Below are 19,312 nucleotides of genomic sequence, written 5' to 3'. Positions count from 1 at the left end.
AGCATTTGCAAGGGCAGTACTAAGTGGGTCATGGGCAGCCTCCCACCCGGTTTGCGAGTAGCTTTTATACATCCCATTGGTCCTGAGTCCATCTGCTACACGCTAGGAAATGGAGAAATTACTTACATGATAATTTTGTTTTCCTTAGTGTAGACAGATGGACTCAGCATCCCATCCACGGCTGCCGTTACTTATGGAATTCTCGGGTGACATCCCTGGGAGCGAGTGATTCACGGGTAAGCCATGCTTTCCTTCAGCTAGGACACCCATCCTACCGGGTGTCGAAGTTTCTCAGTTGAGGACACTGGCGGTCTATAGCTATAACCAATTCAACAGGTTCAAATTAATTAAGTTAACCAAGTTATAAAGTTAATCAAGTTATCCAAGTTATAAAGTTAATCAAGTTATTCAAATTATTCAGTCTTGCATATATCCACAATGCTTTTTGAGGAGAATACTGAAGAGCTGCACTTCCTGCAGGGGTATATGTACTAGGACTAATGTCAGATTGAAATCTGATCCATCTCCAACTGCTATCAGGAGTACACTATACCCATTGGTCCTGAGTCCATCTGTCTACACTAAGGAAAATGAAATTATCAGGTAAGTAATTTCTCCAATTGTGTATGGGGAGGGGGGCGCCAGACTGTAAGGTTTGCTTAGGGTGCCTAATACCCTTGCACCAGCCCTGCATGTGTGTTCCATTATCAGTTGACAGAAAAATTTTTGTGCAGAGAATCCTGGATTTCCCTGCTTTTAGAAGACACTGCAGCTGAGATATCCCAATCAACATTTGGCAGATTGAAATTCCTTAGCAGTAGCACTTCCTTGTTTCATACTAATTTTTTTAATATCCTCCATTAAATTACTATCTTTCTTCTGTTTGTGAAGGAGATTTGTACACCAATATCCCTCTTTCCAGATTAATCCACAGTGCTACCTCCTTAACTTGTAAACCCTATAATTCTGATGCTTTAATATTACTTTTTATGTATAGTGGCATACCTCCTCCCTTCCTTGCTACCCAGTTCTTCCTGAATAAGAACATAAGAACATGCCATACTGGGTCAGACCAAGGGTCCATCAAGCCCAGCATCCTGTTTCCAACAGTAGCCAATCCAGGCCATAAGAACCTGGCAAGTACCCAAAAACTAAGTCTATCCCATGCTACTGTTGCTAGTAATATAGCAGTGGCTATTTTCTAAGTCAACTTAATAGCAGGTAATGGACTTCTCCTCCAAGAACTTATCCAATTCTTTTTAAATTCAGCTACACTAACTGCACTAACCACATCCTCTGGCAACAGATTCCAGAGTTTAATTGTGCGTTGAGTAAAAAAGAACTTTCTCCGATTAGTTTTAAATGTGCCACATGCTAACTTCAAGGAGTGCCCCCTAGTCTTTCTATTATACGAAAGAGTAAATAACTGATTCACATTAACCTGTTCTAGACCTCTCATGATTTTAAACACCTCTATCATATCCCCCCTCAGCCGTCTCTTCTCCAAGCTGAAAAGTCCTAACCTCTTTAGTCTTTCCTCATAGGGGAGCTGTTCCATTCCCTTTATCATTTTGGTCGCCCTTCTCTGTACCGTCTCCATCGCAACTATATCTTTTTTGAGATGCGGCGACCAAAATTGTACACAGTATTCAAGGTGCAGTCTCAACATGGAGTGATACAGAGGCATTATGACTTTCCGTTTTATTCACCATTCCCTTTCTAATAATTCCCAACATTCTGTTTGCTTTTTTGACTGCCGCAGCACACTGAACCGATGATTTCAATATGTCATCCACTATGACGCCTAGATCTCTTTCTTGGGTGGTAGCTCCTAATATGGAACCTAACATTGTGTAACTATAGCATGGGTTATTTTTCCCTATATGCATCACCTTGCACTTATCCACATTAAATTTCATCTGCCATTTGGATGCCCAATTTTCCAGTCTCAGAAGGTCTTCCTGCAATTTATCACAATCTGCTTGTGATTTAACTACTCTGAACAATTTTGTATCATCTGCAAATTTGATTACCTCGCTCATCGTATTTCTTTCCAGTTGATTTATAAATATATTGAAAAGTAAGGGTCCCAATACAGATCCCTGAGGAACTCCACTGCCCACTCCCTTCCACTGAGAAAATTGTCCATTTAATCCTACTCTTTGTTTTCTGTCTTTTAGCCAGTTTGTAATCCACGAGAGGACATCACCACCTATCCCATGACTTTTTACTTTTCCTAGAAGCCTCTCCTGAGGAACTTTGTCAAATGCCTTCTGAAAATCCAAATATACTACATCTACCGGTTCACCTTTATCTACATGTTTATTAACTCCTTCAAAAAAGTGAAGCAGATTTGTGAGGCAAGACCTGCCTTGGGTAAAGCCATGCTGACTTTGTTCCATTAAACCATGTCTTTCTATATGTTCTGTGATTTTGATATTTAGAACACTTTCCATTATTTTTCATGGCACTGAAGTCAGGCTAACTAGTCTGTAGTTTCCCTGATCGCCCCTGGAACCCTTTTTAAATATTGGGGTTACATTAGCCACCCTCCAGTCTTCAGGTACAATGGATGATTTTAATGATAGGTTGCAAACTTTTACTAATAGGTCTGAAATTTCATTTTTTAGTTCCTTCAGAACCCTGGGGTGTATACCATCTGGTCCAGGTGATTTACTAATTGTCAATCAGGCCTACCACATCTTCTAGGTTCAGTCCATCTGAATCATCACCCATGAAAATCTTCTCTGATACGGGTATCTCCTCAACATCCTCTTAAGTAAACACTGAAGCAAAAAAATCATTTAATCTTTCCGCAATGGCCTTACCTTCTCTAATTGCCCCTTTAATCCCTCGATCATCTAACGGTCCAACTGACTCCCTCACAGGCTTTCGGCTTCAGATATATTTTAAAAAGTTTTTACTGTGAGTTTTTGCCTCTATAGCCAACTTCTTTTCAAATTCTTTCTTAGCCTGTCTTATCAATGCCTTAAATTTAACTTGTCAACGCTTATGCATTATCCTATTTTGCCTTCTTTTCACCTTTCTTAATATGTGGAATAACAGTGGACTGTGCTTCTAGGATGGTATTTTTTAACAATGACTACGCCTCATGCACACTTTTTACCTTTGTAGCTGCTCCTTTTTTTTCTAACTGTTTTTCTCATTTTATCAAAGTTTCCCTTTTTTTTTTTTTTAATTTAAACAGTTTTATATACCGTTGTGTAGACAAAAAGTCCATCTCTATGGTTCGCATTTTTGAGCATCAATTAACACAGAAAATACAGTTTCTCATGATTATAACTCCCTAAAAGCAATAATTATTAGTAATAAAACTTATAAAATTGTAAAATCACACATCTATCTATAAGGTTATAGCACGAGAGCCGTGGATTTGCTTACTGTCCCCCTTCCAGTCATTAAGTCAAATTTGATCATATAATGATCACTGTTGCCAAGCGGCCCCACCACCGTTACCTCTCTCACCAAATCCTGTAATCCACTGAGAAGTAGATCTAAAATGGCTCCCTCTCTCATCGGTTCCTGAACCAATTTCTCAACAAAGTTATCATTTATTCCATCCAGGAACTTTATCTCTCTAGCATGTCCCGATGATACATTTACACAGTCAATATTGGGGTAATTGAAATCTCCCATTATTACCGCATTACCTATTTGGTACTTAATTGGCATCTCAGAGACATGTGGAAGGAGGACAACCAATGGGACAGTGCTATACCAGAATACAAATTCTTAGCATTTCATTGTCCGTCTCACCATCTTGACCAGGTGGTCAGTAGTATACTCCTATCACTATAGTCTTCCCCAACACACAATGGATTTCTACCCATAAAGATTCGATTGTGCATTTAGGGGCGGATTTTAAAAGGCCTGCGCGCGTAAATCCAGAAGGATTTACGTGCGCAGGGCCCTCACGCGCCGGCGCACCTATTTTGCATAGGCCACCGGCGTGCATAAAGCTCCGGGACGCACTTAAGTCCCGGAGCTTTCGAAAAGGGGCAGGAGGGGGCGTGTCCGGGGCATTCCCGAAACGACGCGGCGTTTCGGGGGTGTGCCGCAGCGTTTCGGGGGCGGGCCCGGGGGCGTGGCGCCGGCCCGGGGGCATGGTCGAGGCCTCCAGACCAGCCCCCGGGACCGGAGGACGGAGCGGGGCTGCCGGCGACGCGCGCAAAGTTACGCCTGCTTTCAGCAGGCGTAACTTTGCCGACAAAGGTAGGGGGGGGGTTAGATAGGGCCGGGGGGGTGGGTTAGGTAGGGGAAGGGAGGGGAAGGTGGGGGGAGGGCGAAGGAAAGTTCCCTCCGAGGCCGCTCCGAAATCAGAGCGGCCTTGGAGGGAACAGGCGCGCTGGGCTCGGCGCGCGCAGGTTGCACAAATGTGCACCCCCTTGCGCACGCCGACCCCGGATTTTATAAGATACGCGCGGCTACGCGCGTATCTTATAAAATCCAGCGTACTTTTGTTCGCGCCTGGTGCACGAACAAAAGTACGCGATCGCGCAAGTATTTAAAATCTACCCCTTAGTCTCATGCAGGATGTTTATCCTGTTGGACTCTATGCCATCCCGGACATAAATTGCCACACCACCTCCTGGGTGCTTATCTCTGTCATTGTGATTTAATTTGTATTCTGGTATAGCACTGTCCCATTGGTTGTCCTCCTTCCACATGTCTCTGAGATGCCAATTAAGTCTGTCATCATTCACTGCTATACATTCTAATTCTCCCATCTTACTTCTTAGACTTCTGGCATTAGCATACAAACATTTCAAAGTTTGTTTTTGTTTGTATTTTCATTCTGCTTTTTAATTGATAGGGATAAGTTAGAATTTTTTAGCTCAGGTGAGTTTTTAGTTACAGGCATTTGGACTACTTTTCTTATTATTGGAACCTCACTGTCGGGATGCCCTAATTCTAATGCATCATTAGTATCCTTTGAAGATACCTCCCTCCGAACCATGCGCTGCTGAGCGACTGTCGGCTTTCCCCCTTTGTTCTAGTTTAAAAGCTGCTCTATCTCCTTTTTAAATGTTAGCGCCAGCAGTCTGGTTCCACCCTGGTTAAGGTGGAGCCCATCCCTTCGGAAGAGACTCCCCCTTCCCCAAAAGGTTGCTCAGTTTCTTAAAAAACTGAATCCCTCTTCTTTGCACTATCGTCTCATCCATGCATTGACACTCCGGAGCCCTGCCTGTCTCTGGGGACCTGCGCGTGGAACAGGGAGCATGTCAGAGAATGCTACCCTGGAGGTTCTGGATTTAAGCTTTCTACCTAAGAGCCTAAATTTGGCTTCCAGAACCTCCCTCCCACATATTCCTATGTCGTTATTACCCACATGTACCACGACAGCCGGCTCTTCGCCAGTACTGTCTAAAATCCTATCTAGGTGACACGTGAGGTCGGTCACCTTCACACCAGACGATCCTCATGCCCAACATGAGGTCGGGCCTCACTACATTCTACATTCCTAATAATCGAATCTCCAACTATGACGGCCGACCTAACCCTCCCTCCTTGGCAGGAGGCCTTGGAGACACATCCTTGGTGCAAAAGGAGAATGCACCACCTGGAGAGCAGGTCCTTGCTGCAGGATCCTTTCCTGCTGCACCAGGTTGATGCTCTCCGATCATGAGACCTTCTTCTTCCAAGGCAGCACGAGGGCTGCCATTCTGAAGTTGGGACTTGGCTACTATGTCCCTGAAGGTCTCATCTATATACCTCTCTGTCTGCCTCAGCTCCTCCAAGTCTGCCACTCTAGCCTCCAGAGATCGGACTCATTCTCTGAGAGACAAGAGCTCTTTGCATCGCATGCACATGTACAATTTCTCACCGGCGGGTAAAAAATCATACATGTGGCACTCGATGCAAAAGACTGGGAAGCCCCCCTCTTGCTGCTGGACTGCTGCCATTATCTCAAATTTGTTCAGTTCCTAGTTAAGTTTTAGGTTGCTATGGGAGTAGGAATGTGTCTAATTAACGTCCTTTAAATGTATTAGTGAATTCACTATATGTCTGGTAGCGGCCTACAGGAGAATAGTCAAACTCTCAATAAGATTTTGTTTGGTTTTTGTGTTTGGTTTTTTTTTTTGTGAAAGTGGCACCTGCCTATAAATTAAAGGATGAGTGAGGGGTGGGAGGGTTGGGAAATACAAACAGTCTAACTTCAGTTAGTCAGTCAAAGTAACTCACTGCTCTCTTGATTAACAAATGTTGGTAACTAATCAAACCAAATCACACTACCTTAACACCTTTCTGAGATGAGTGCTGAAGTTTTCAACTGTCTGGTATAACTATGTGCCAGGCATGGTTTTCCATGTATCACGGCTCCTGGACAATCACTACATCTAAATCAGCTTCTTCCATGACTGTCTCCAGATCCGGGACTTTATTTCCCATGCTATGGGCATTAATATACATATCTTTCTAGATACTCCTCTTTTTTTCCCATTTCTATGCAAGTATTTGTTTTACTTACTTAGGACTTTGTTCACCCATTCCTGATAATCCTAGTTTAATAGGTTTTCCAGTCTGTGTTGGAAGACACTCACCGCTTCTTCAATAAATGGACCCCCATCTCTGCTCAGCAGTCCTTGAAACATCATCCCATGGTTCAGGTAGCCAAAATGCTTTCATTGACACCATCTATGCAGCATTCAGTTATCTCCAAATTGCGAACTTCCCTACTGGGTCTTCATCCTTGACTGGGAGGATGGAGGTGAATACCACCTCTGCATCTATCTGCTTTACCCTCTCTCCCAGAGCCATAATTCACTTTCAATATGATCTGTGTGGTTCCTAGCAGCATCATTCATGCCAACATGGATGAGCAGCACTGGATAGTAGTCCGTAGGCTTGAGAATTTTCATCACTCTTTGTAATGTCTTGGATTTTGGCAGCTGGCAGACAGTACATTTCCCAGGACATGTCTGATCAACAGATGGATTCCTCTGTGCCCCTCAGAAGGGGCACAGAGGAATCCCACAGTTGAGCCCACAGTTTTGGCAATTGAATTTTTCGGTTCCTCCTCATCCTGTTATGGTTTCTCCTCCTCCCCTTCCAGGGTTGCATACCAGTTCTTCAAGGGAAATCAGAACATCTCTAAAACCAAGCTCTTGAGGGTTGATAAATTTCCAGTGAACGTATTAAATTCACCTATAAGTATATTAAAGACATCATTACATGCTTAAATTTCATAGTTGGGGGTATACTATTAGATTCACAGCTGACCTTGAAACTGTATGTATAATATATAGCAAAACTAGCATTTTATAAATTAAAATTGCTAAACGTGTTAAGGTTAATGATTCCAGCAGAACTTTTTTCATATTGTATTGCAAGCTCTTATTGTGGCAGGTTATGCAGTGGTCTTCCTGAGGTCCTACTATACATGTTGCAGTTAGTACAAGATGCTGCCGCACATGTATTGATTGGTCTAACTGAGAGATCATGTTACATGGGGTCTGAAAGACCTCCATTATTTACTGGTAAAATGACGGTGTACATTTAGGTTTCTAGTGTTAAAACACAAGCTATTGTACTCTGAGCTCCCCTGTGTAATGAAGTAAAGGCTTCAATGGTATATATCAGAACGTACTTTACAGTCGTATAATAAAAAGCTATTACAAATATCAGCCACAGAAGCATATAGACTTGAGTTGACAAGATCCAGGGCTTTTTCCTATGCAGTGACTGTATTATGGAATATGTTATCAATCGAGCTGAGAGAAGAAAGTGATGTAAAGAATTTTAGGAAAGCTTTTAAGTCTTTTTATTTTTTATGAAGCTTTTAACAAATTATTCTGAGTAATTTAACTAAATTTCTAAGTTTTCTACTCGTATTTTAAATTTGTTTTTTATTGAGTATTTTTATAGTTTGTAACTCTTTGTTATATTGTAGGGATGTGAATCGTTTTTTGACGATTTAAAACAATTGTCAGATATATTTTAAATCGTCAAAAATCGTTAAGAGTCGCGATACAATAGAAATTCCCCTGATTTATCGTCAAAAATCGTAAATCGGGGGAGGGGGGAGGGCGGGGAAAACCGGCACACCAAAAAAGCCCCTAAACCCACCCGACCCTATAAAATGAATCCCTTACCTTCCCCCACCCTCCCAAACTCCCCCAAAGCCTTTTACGAGTACCTGGTGGTCCAGTGGGGGCACGGAGACCGATCTCCCGCTCTCGGTCCATCGGCGCCATTTTGGCTGCCACTCAAAAATGGCGCCGATGGCCCGATAAAAAAAAAAACCCACCCGACCCTTTAAAAATGACCCCTTAGCTTCCCCCACCCTCCTGAGCCCCCCAAAACATTTTAAAATTACCTGGTGGTCTAGTGGTGGTCCCGGGAGCGATCTCCCGTTCTCAGGCCGTCGGCTGCCACTCATAAAGATGGCGCCCATGGCGCTGGCCATCTTTAAAGATGGCGCCGGCCAGCCAATGCTCCTACCATGTGACAGGGGCCGGCCAATGGCACGGATACCCTGTCATATGGTAAGGGCAAAGGGCCATGGGCACCATCTTTATGAGTGGCAGCCGACGGCCCGAGAACGGGAGATCGCTCCCGGGACCACCACTAGACCACCAGGTAATTTTAAAATGTTTTCGGGGGCTCGGGAGGGTGGGGGAAGCTAAGGGGTCATTTTTAAAGGGTCGGGTGGGTTTTTTTTTTATCGGGCCATCGGCGCCATTTTTGAGTGGCAGCCAAAATAGCGCCGATGGCCCGAGAGCGGGAGATCGGTCCCCGCGCCCCCATTGGACCACCAGGTAATCGTAAAAAGTTTTGGGGGGGTTCGGGAGGGTGGGGGAAGGTAAGGGGTTAATTTTAAAGGGTCGGGCCTCACTAAAAAAAATAACGATGTGAATCGGAACCAATTCCGATTCACATCACCCACGATCAGATTTTTTACCCCCTCTAGCCGAACCCGATCGTTAAGACGATCGGGCACACGATTCACATCTCTATTATATTGTATTCTGCACTGAACAAAAATTTTAGAACTATGGTGGAATATACAAATTTCAAAATAAATAAATGGTGTAGGGTTTAATACTATAGTAATCTGGGTCCAGCTGCCAACTCATGGTCCAGTTTCATCCCCTCTCCTTTAGTTTTCCATCTTTGACGCCTCGATAACATTTCATTGATGTAGTCCTCATTTTCCCCAGATGCTTCTCAGTTTTGCAACCTCTTCTTTGAGTTCTTCCATCTGTTTCCTGAGGGAGTCTGTTTGCAGACATCTTTCACACTGAACCAGTTCCTCACGGTGGATCAGGACATCTGTCTGGACAGCAATAGAAGTGGTAACAGAGATATCAGCTTTGGTGATAGTGTTTCTTGGCCGTTCTTCAGCTGTTAGGAACTTCTAGTATCTGTCCTGTAGGTTCTCAACTGTCCTGCAAGTAAAATCAGCTAGCCTGTGGGTTCTAACTTCCATCTCTACCCTCAGAATCCCTGCTTGTAGTCCTATTTGCTTGCTTATTTGATGCTTGAAAGTATGAAGAGATTATTACCACAAATATCAAATATGATGCTACCAATTAAGTTCAGAAGAAATTTACTTCATTTGTTCTATTTAGAATGTAGAATGACCTAAATCACTTGCTATGCCTCCCCTTCCTGGTAGCAAGCAGTACTTTTCTCTAAATGATGCCTAATAATTTGTTAATCTATGATCTTAATCTGTTTACCTACTGGTCTCTAATAGACTCTCTATTTATTATTATTTTGGATAATTTTGCCCATATTTGTCTAAGATCATTAATAGGTGCAGTTATTACACAATTTCCCAAAATCATTTTTTAGTTTATAAAATATTTTTCAATCTATTAAATTTGTTCTATAAAGAGTCCTCTTGCCTTAGCTACTAAAGAACAAACCAATTAAAACTAAATTACCTGAAGTGTATACTATGGTATTTCTAATTACGCTTCCAGTGAACTTAAGTGTTTTGATTCCACAAATGACTCAATTTATATAAATTACTTCCGTATATTCTCTGCCAACCTCACACACACTCAGCTAAAAACACGAATAATGTTAATTTTATAATAATATTATTTATTTGTTAAATACTATTGTTACTTTCACTGTTCCTTGTAATTATGTTCAATGGTTGATTGTTATTGTTCAGTGTTCTATGTAAAAAACCCCAGTCTAACCTCCCAGACTAGGGCAACCTTTCGTTACTTGTAAACCGGATTGATTTGTATTGCATACAGGAATTCCGGTATATAAAAATTAAAAATAAATAAATAAATAAATAAACCAATGTCAAGTTATTCTCTGTAGTCCAACCCCCTAATTAGTAGGTCAGTGAATAAAGTTAGAAGGTAAGTTAGGGGTGGGGAGAGAGAGTCCCTTTCCTTCTACTCTTTTTAAACCAAGGCAGTAAAAATACCCAAGAAAGGAATGTAAAATATCCCTTTTTTTTTTTTCAAAAATAAAAAGAACAAAAGCAATTAAGAAAAAATATTCCCCTTCAAAATGTTTCAGCAGTTGACTTCAAGCCAGAAAAAATTACCTATTTGTAGCTCAGCTCCCTCAAGAATGGCAGATTTTCTTAGTTTTGCTAACCTATGTACAGAGCTCAGGCCCTAATACAATTAAATCAGGTAACAAGCTCCTTTCCTCTACCAAGGCATCAAAGAAGAAAAACTTTTCCCTTTGAACTACTAAATCCTTTTGTGGATTGCAAATTGGTTAAAAGACAGGAAACAGGGTAGGATTAAATGGTCTGTTTTCACAGTGGAAAAAGGTAAACAGTGGAGTGCCTCAGGGATCTGTACTTGGACCGGTGCTTTTTAATATATTTATAAATGATCTGGAAAAGGGTACAATGAGTGAGATGATCAAACTTGCGGATGACACAAAATTATGCAGAGTAGTTAAATCTCAAGCGGATTGTGATGAATTGTAGGAGGATCTTGTGAGACTGGAAGATTGGGAGGTTTTTATGACCAATGATTGCAAAAATGTGTGTTCTAACTGCTTGTCAGTAATGGCAGGTCATGTATCAATTCTTTTCCTCCTTTTCTTGTGAAGGAATTGTTTAATTTTATCTAAGCACTGGTTATTTGAATTGTTTAGTGAAGAGGTTTTTCTGTTTGTGCCATCATTACTACTTCACCTGCCTTTGTAGTTTGATTTATCAAATAGCTTAGTGTTCTGCTGTTTGTCTAGTTTGTCACAGAATTAAAATAATGTATTGTTCTATTCTGGGTTTGTGTATGATAAATCCCTATAGAAGGAGGGACCTTATGTTTGCCTCCAAGTTATTTCTACTGTCTGATATTATAATATGGAAAAAGCTGGTAAGTAAATCTGGCTTTGCATGCATTGGTGATTTTTCTGTCAGGTTGCTGAGTTTGGAACCTTTGAGAGCTTTCTTTTTTTCCATTGCCACTCCTGGACCTAATCTGGTATCTTTTTTTTCTTTTTTTTTTCTTTTTTTTAAGAAAATTACCATTATTTGCATGGTTCAGAATATGATAGAAGATTGAGTTGATAGTATTGATATAATTACTTAAGATGTAAGTAAAGTGGATAACAACCCCTTTTACAGATGAGTGGGTGGAACTAGCAAAACTGAAAGTGGGACAATGCCATTGGCCTGAATGGGATACATCCCAGGATACTAAGGGATGTATCCTAAAGGACCTGTTCAATTATTGATCCTTGGAGACTGGAGTAGTGCTGCCAAACTGGGGAAGGGCAGTTGAGGTCCTGCTTCTCAGAAGTGGTAGAAGGGCGGAAGCTCGAAACTACAGATTGGTTAGCCTTACCTCAGTGGTGGGAAAATTAATGTAGAGACTGCTGAAGGAAAGGTTAACAAACTATTTACAATCCAATTGGTTGCAGGATCCAAGGCAGCATGGTGTAATCAGAGTAAGTTCATGTCAAGCGAATCTGATTTTTTTTTTATTTTATATTTTTATTGGATGACTAGGGATGTGATTAACTTAGATTTCAGCAAGGCTTTTGATACAGTCCTGCATAAAGAGACATGAATAAAATGAGCCTGGGTGTGGGTCCCAAGGTGATGGAGTAGATTACAAATTAGAGATGTGAATCGGAACCGGTATCGGTTCGGATTCCGGTTCGGATTCACATCATGAAATTTTTATCTTGCAGTCCGATCTGGTTTTTTTTATTGGCTGCGCCCGAGCCAATAACCAAAAAATACAGCTGACTCTTTAAAATGAGTTTGTTAGTATCCCCCCACTCTCCGGACCCCCCCCAAAAATTTTTTTAAATACCTGGTGGTCCAGCGGGGGTCCCGGGAGCATTCTCCCGCGCTCGGGCCATCGGCTGCCAGTAAACAAAATGGCGCCGATGGCCCTTTGCCCTTAGCATGTGACAGGGTATCCATGCCATTGGCCGGTCCCTGTCACATGGTAGGGGCAATGGTCGGCCGGCGCCATCTTTAAAAATGGCGTGGGCCATCCAGTGCACCTACCATGTGACAGGGGCCGACCAATGGCACCGATAACCCATGTCACACGGTAAGAGCAAAGGGCCATCGGTACCATTTTGATTAGTGGCAGCCGACAGCCCGAGCGCGGGAGAATGCTCCCGGGACCCCCGCTGGACCACCAGGTATTTAAAAATTTTGGGGGGTCCGGAGGGTGGGGGGATACTAGCAAACTCATTTTAAAGGGTCAGGTTGTGTTTTTAGGTTGTGTCCTTTCTTCCCGCCCCCCCCCCATAACAATAAGAAAACCCACTAAATTAATCGTGGAGTTTCCTATCGCTATCGGGGACCCCCCGATATCTGACGATATTGAAAATATCGGACGATATTTTTAATCGTCAGATAAACGATTCACATCCCTATTACAAATTGGCTGTGTGACAGATATCAGCAAATAGTGGTAAATGGAGCCTACTCTGAAGAGAGAAGAGTGATAAATGGAGTTCAAGGATCAGTTCTGGGACTAGTTCTTTTCAGTATCATTGTGATTGATATTGCGGAGGGATTAGAAGGTAAAGTTTGTCTTTTTGCAAATGACACCAAGATCTGCAACATAGTTGGATGCCTGAAGGAATAAAGCAAATGGAAAGCTATCTAAGAAAGTTCAAGTGGTGGTTGAAAGTTTGGCAAATGGGATTCAATGCCAAAAAATACAAAGTCATGCATTTGGATTGTCAATCTAAAGGAGCTGTACACGATGGGGGGTGGGAGGGGGGGGGGCAAAAGATTGATATGCATGACTTTATGGTCTCTCTGCCTCAGGGTGATAATGGCAGATGATCTGAAGGTAATTAAACAATGTGGCAAGCCGGTAGCTAAGGTCAGAGGGATGCTGGGCTGCAGAAAGTGTTTTATCCAGGAAAAAGGAGGTGATAATGCCCCTATATAGGTTATTGCAGAGGCTTCATCTGGAATATTGTGTTCAGTTCTGGAGACCATATCTCAAAAAGGATAAGGACAAGATAGAAGGGGTCCAGAGAAAGAGAACTGAAGTGGTATGAGGTCTGCACTGGAAGACTTATGAGAGGAGACAGGAGAACCTAAATAGAGATACAAGGGAGGTATGATTCAAATACCTGAAAAGAATTAATGATGCATAAAAATCAAATCTTTTCCGATAGAAAGGAAATTGTAAAGCTAGGGGCCATAATATGAAACTCTAAGGGGGAAGATTCAGGAACAATGTCAGGAAATACTTCTTCACGGAGAGGGTCGTAGATGCATGAAATGTTCTTCTGGAAGAGGTGGTGAAGACACAAAATGTAATGGAATTCAAAACGGTGTGGGATAAACACAGAGGATCCCTAGTGACTAGAGAATGGAAATGAAGAAATGGAGTAACCTCTGTTAAACCCAGAGATTACATTTCTGCATGAGTATTTGCACAGAGGCATGGGGGTAACCTGCACGCAGCAGCAGTTATTACCCTAAGTAACTTGCTGGGCAGACTGAATAGACCATTTTGAATAATGACCTATTTGGTAGTTTCTAATGAGAAATTCTTACTAGTTTAAAAAAAAAAAAAAAAAAGCTCTGCTTATACAGAAGGGAATTGTGCTAAAACAGGCTCAATTGTCTGATTGTTTCATTGTTTGTTTGGTTTTTTTTTTTTCTGGGAGGCACAGAGGTTGGTACATAAATCCTTCCAACAAGCACATGAAATAGTCTAAAAAGCTTTGCTTTGGACTCTGTTTCCATTTGCACAATGACCTGGAATCCTAAATTGATACCTTTTTCTATTAGCATTCTGTAAGTTAATTCTCAAATGCAAACCAAAAATTTGACAAAATTGATATGGACACTATTGAATGTATAATGTTAAATCCTGTTCAAGAGAGAGACCTTTTTAATGATTATTTTGTCAAGCTTGGAGATTTGCGCACAGAAAGGGGTCAATGCAGTAAATCTATGCGTAAAATGGATGCTCAGTGTTGAGCAGCCACTTTCCTAACACCATCCAGCCACCTCCCCTGGGCCCACGATTGAATATTTAAATGAGGTGTTGCCCCTTGCACCACCGTGCACCCAGAAGTGGTGGCTGCCAGTGGGTTAGGAAAACGGACACTGGTTAATTGTTTATTCCTTTTCCTAACCTGACCATTGGCACACTTTTTTTTTTTTTAATCTTGTGGTCCTTTTGATTTCTCTGACTTAATATTGCAGCAATATTAAGTCGGAGGAAGTACAGAAAAGCAGTGTTTTCTGCTTTTCTGTACACTTTTTTGGGCTGGTGTTAATTTCTGAGCTTAAAATGTGTGGGTCGGGCACACACTTTTATTTTCAATCTGGAGATAATAGCTAATAGCCTCATCAACATGTATTTGCATGTGATGAGCGCTATTAGTTTCGCGGGGGGACTGGATGTGCGTTTTGGACGCACTAATCCCCTTATAGAATAAGGGGTTGTGGATGCACGTCCAAAACCCACGTCCAACCACGGATTAAACAGTGCGTTCGGCTGAGCACACTGAATTGCATTGGCCCCAAAGTACTTCCCAGGGCATTCTTATCTGTTTTCCTTTCAATTAAGGTCAGGAGGGTCAGCAAGTAGCATGCACATTGAGCTAACCTAGAAATTTAGGTAGCGTAGCTTTTTATGAACTTTGTCTCTTGGAAAGAACACAAATTACTATAATTTAATAGGATGCATTTTGGTGTAAAAGAGGGTCAGGCAACTAGGATGAAATGCTACTAAGGTGTCACTGATTTTTAAGCCTAACCCACGAGTGTGTATTAAAACTGATAAAAGACAGGCTGTGTGTCTGTTTTCCTTATTTTAGTTTAATTTTTTGTTTGCTTTTTTCCTTGTTATGTACAGCAAGAGAGGGTATCCCTGACAAAGTGTGGATTGGATTAAATCAATTGGATATCTCTGGGGGATGGCAGTGGTCGGATAACATGCCCTTAAATTTTCTCATCTGGAGCCAAGGTAACATTTATTTGTGTAAGAAGATGAAACTATAGTTGAAGCTTTGACAATTGGTACAATTTCTCACAAACTGTGATAATTCAACCTCATTTATGTATATGCTACCATGTATATGTGCACATGTTTTTCTATGTACGGAGATAAAAATTCAAGCTTTATTTTTCTTTTGGCAGTTTCCTTCTACTTATCTGGTTTCCAGTTCAGTCAAACATATAACTTATTTATTTATAAACCACCTTTATAAATGCCAAAGCAGTGTACAAAATAGATGAAGCATATCCTCAACACAGCATAAAAACATTTTAAAAATGAAAAACAAGAACATACCAAAATACAAACAAAACATAGCTGGTTCTGTGCCTATATCTAACATTGATCATAGCGATGATATACTGAACTCAAACTCTTAGCTGTCTTCATTACCAATAAACCACTCACCCAGACCCTATCCATATTACAGAGAGGCCTATCTTCTCTCTCAAAATCTAAAACAACCCTAAACCTACTTCCCTGATATTGATAAGGGACTTGCTATGGAATGGGTGGCAGTAGGAGCACTCAGCGGAGATCTTATCTTCTCGTTGGATTCAACCCCATCATTTTAACAGCATCTGCTGGGGCCATGGTGTCATGAGCTTTCATTTGCAACTATCCAAGGATCTTTTTCCCCTATTTTTAACCCCAATGTTTGCTGTCTAGCTTATCCATCACAGGGACTGTCCTTGGCCAGAGTCCAATACATGTGCAAACTGTATCAAATCACAGCCCATGAATCTCTTTGAAAAAATTGTGTACCCTGAATCCCACCCAAAAGTCACTATTACATGACGGCTGAATGCCCCTTCCCCTGTGGGTTATCAGCACAGCCTATGCAGCATTTCCAGAGTTTGCCAGTCCAGCAAGCAGATGTTTAGTCTGGGAATCAAAACATCTCTTGCACAACAATTTACAGTATGGCCGTTGGATTATATAGCCAACTTGTATAATGCACCTTTTTTTGTCTTTTTTAAAAGTAGGAATCCTTGCTATTCCTGCTTGTATTCCTTTCCCACAAATAAACATTTATCCTCTTTAGGTTAGGCAATCTCCATTGATTTTGTCATCTTGATGCAAAAGCAGACAAACTGGGATGTCTCGAGACAAAAAAAGACAAAAACTACTGGATAGGAAGTGGTATCCTATAGGAGGAGCCACTCTGGGATATATTCTTGGCTGTAAGGACAAGAGTAACTGGGCAGACTGAATGGATCAAGTCATCTTAAATAAATAAATAAATTTAGGATGCAAAAACCCAAGGGAAAGGTACTGTATTGGAGGTGAAATTCTTCTAAGCATGAAGGAAGATGGGGGGGTCTGTAGGTAATTGTATCAGATGATCTTAAGGTAGCCAAACAGGTAAAGTGATGGTAAAAGCCAGAAAGATGCTTGACTGCATAGGGAGAGGGCTGGTCAGCCGAAAAAGGGAGGTGATATTGCCCCTGTATAGGTCCCTAGTGATACCTCACTTGGAATTCTGTGTACAATTCTGGAGACCGCACCTTCAAAAGGATATAAACAAGATGGAGTCTGTCCAGAGTGTGGCTACAAAAATGGTCCGTGGTCTTCGTTCTAAAGCATATGTGGGTAGACTTAAAGATCTAAATATATACCCTAGAACAGGGGTGGGCAATTCCGGTCCTCGAGGGCTGCAAACCAGTCGGGTTTTCAGGATATCCTTAATGAATATGCATGAGAGAGACCTGCATACACACTGCCTCAGTTGTATGCAAATCTATTTCATGCATATTCATTAGGGGTATCCTGAAAACCCGACTGGTTTGCAGCCCTCGAGGACCGGACTTGCCCGCCCCTGCCCTAGAAGAAAGGCGAGATAGGGAAGATATGATATACATTCAAATATCTCAAAGGTTTCTATGCACAGGAGGTGCAATGGAAAGGAGGCTCTAGAACAAGGGGTCATGAAATGAGGTTGAAATGGGGTAGACTCAGAAGTAATCTTAGAAAATATTTCTTTACAGAGGATGGTGGAAGTGGTGGAGACAAAAACAGTTTCTGGGGGAGGAAATTACGTCAGCAAACATGGACGTCTAGCCCAGTTTCTCCTTCTCCTCTGCAGGAATCTTGATGCATTTACCCCAGCTACCTCAGCTCTTTAATCTGAGAACCACTGCATTCGAAGCATAAAAAGTGTGTGGTCATGGCCAGCAAAAAAAAAAACTGGTTGATCTAGCCCAATATTATTTCGATGCTGCCGGATCCTGCTTTGCGGCCCTGGGCAGGGAATCAGCCGGGCCTAAAGACGAGGAGCAGTTGGATCCAAATACATTAGCTATGCAGGCTCGCAATTCTACCATGGATACACTCACCAAACAGGACTTTGATAAATGGTTCACGGAAATAAAATGCGATATACGCTCCTTGAAAGAAGATGTAAAAGCAAATATGGAAGGCCTCCGCCAGGAAATAAGAGATTTAGGTCACCACATGGAAGATGCGGAGGGGATTGTGCGAAGACAGGTCCTGAGAGTTGCGGCGATCTCCACCGATGTAGCCGACCTACAACGCCAGCAGGAAGAAATGCTATTTAAGATAGAAGATCTCAAGAATCGGTCTCGAAGATCGAATATTAGGATCAGAGCTTACCGGAGCTCCCAGACTACAATAATGCAATGGAGGTCACCTGGAAAATTTGTACAGCAATTTTGGCATCAGACCCGGAGGTGGGAGGGGCATCACAGCGCACCGAAGTGGTAGTGGAGAGGGCCCATTGTGCCCTGGGGACTGCTCCGCGCAACTCCCCTAAGGATATAATCGCATGCCTCCATAGCTATCTCATTAAAGATCTATTGCGTTGTGCCCGTCGGGTGTCCCCCTTTAGTTGGGAAGGACACGTGCTGCAGCTGTATAGCGATCTGGCCCCGGCTATGCTGCGCCGCCGGAGAGAGGTACAACCCCTGACTGCGCTGCTTCGGAGTGAGGGTATCTGGTATCGCTGGGTCTTTCCCTGGGGCCTAGCTTTTACCTTAAATGGCTCAAAGTCACAAGTTAAATTGGTGGTGGAGGCGCTCCCTATACTGCAGGCTGCGGGTGTTGACATATTGAAAATGGACAAACCACCACTGAAAAATACTGCTTTAAATCAACCCCAATGGCAGCGGGTGGGAAAGGGCGGCCGATGCCTTACCAGAAACACTGCAGGCCCCAACAACGCTGACCTGGGAGCACCATCTTGAAGACTGCAGCCCCGGATGTCTGATGGAGACGGGCGGCCACGTGGTCGTCTATCCTCTGTGTTCTGGTACACAACTTCGGTGATATGCCGCTGGGCCTGGACAGAAATTTAAACTTCTAGAAGGGTGCTGCTGATAGGCATCAATCAGATTTTCAGGTTTTTCACTGGTTTTTATAGTTCTCTGTGGGTTTGTTTATAAGACCCGTAGTTCTCAAAGTTCAATAATCTTATGCTATGTAATCACTACTTGGGAAATGGGGGAGGGATTGAGAGCACTTGGCATGAGGATTTAGCCATCTAGATAAAAATGGGCTTGTGGGTGTGATCAGAGGGGCTGCGGGGGAGGAAGTAGGGCTACCCCCCGAGGTTAGGGGCTCACCGTTATGGTGAGTGGTTTGACACGACGGTAGGGGGTGGGAGGGCAGCGGGAGAGAAGGGGTGGGGAGTGGGGATTGCAATGCTGTCTGTGTGGTTTCTGCACAATAAGGGGACCCATTTCAGATGCTGGATGTGACAGGGGAGGGCATACATAAGATGGGGCATAGAGAGTGACCTCAGCAATATGTATACATTATGGGGCAACATGAGAGCAGGCTATGGATATCCTAATGGTTGATCTTCAATGTATTTCGTTAAATGTTAAAGGCCTGAACTCTCCATTTAA

The 19,312-nt window shown here is 42.4% G+C and overlaps 1 protein-coding gene across 1 annotated transcript in view; it reads left to right on the top strand.

Moving 5' to 3' along the window:
- Positions 1-19,312, top strand: part of LY75 (lymphocyte antigen 75) — a 397,255-nt gene that overhangs the window by 98,214 nt on the left and 279,729 nt on the right. Inside the window, exon 5 of the mRNA XM_029605582.1 lies at positions 15,306-15,416. Coding sequence (XP_029461442.1) covers positions 15,306-15,416 — 111 coding nt within the window. The remainder of the gene's footprint in view (positions 1-15,305; positions 15,417-19,312) is intronic.

This window comes from Rhinatrema bivittatum, chromosome 6 (assembly GCF_901001135.1).
Source record: "Rhinatrema bivittatum chromosome 6, aRhiBiv1.1, whole genome shotgun sequence".
Lineage (NCBI taxonomy): Eukaryota > Metazoa > Chordata > Amphibia > Gymnophiona > Rhinatrematidae > Rhinatrema > Rhinatrema bivittatum.
Note: the sequence above shows the minus strand (reverse complement) of the source record. Positions and strands in the feature narration are given on the sequence as shown.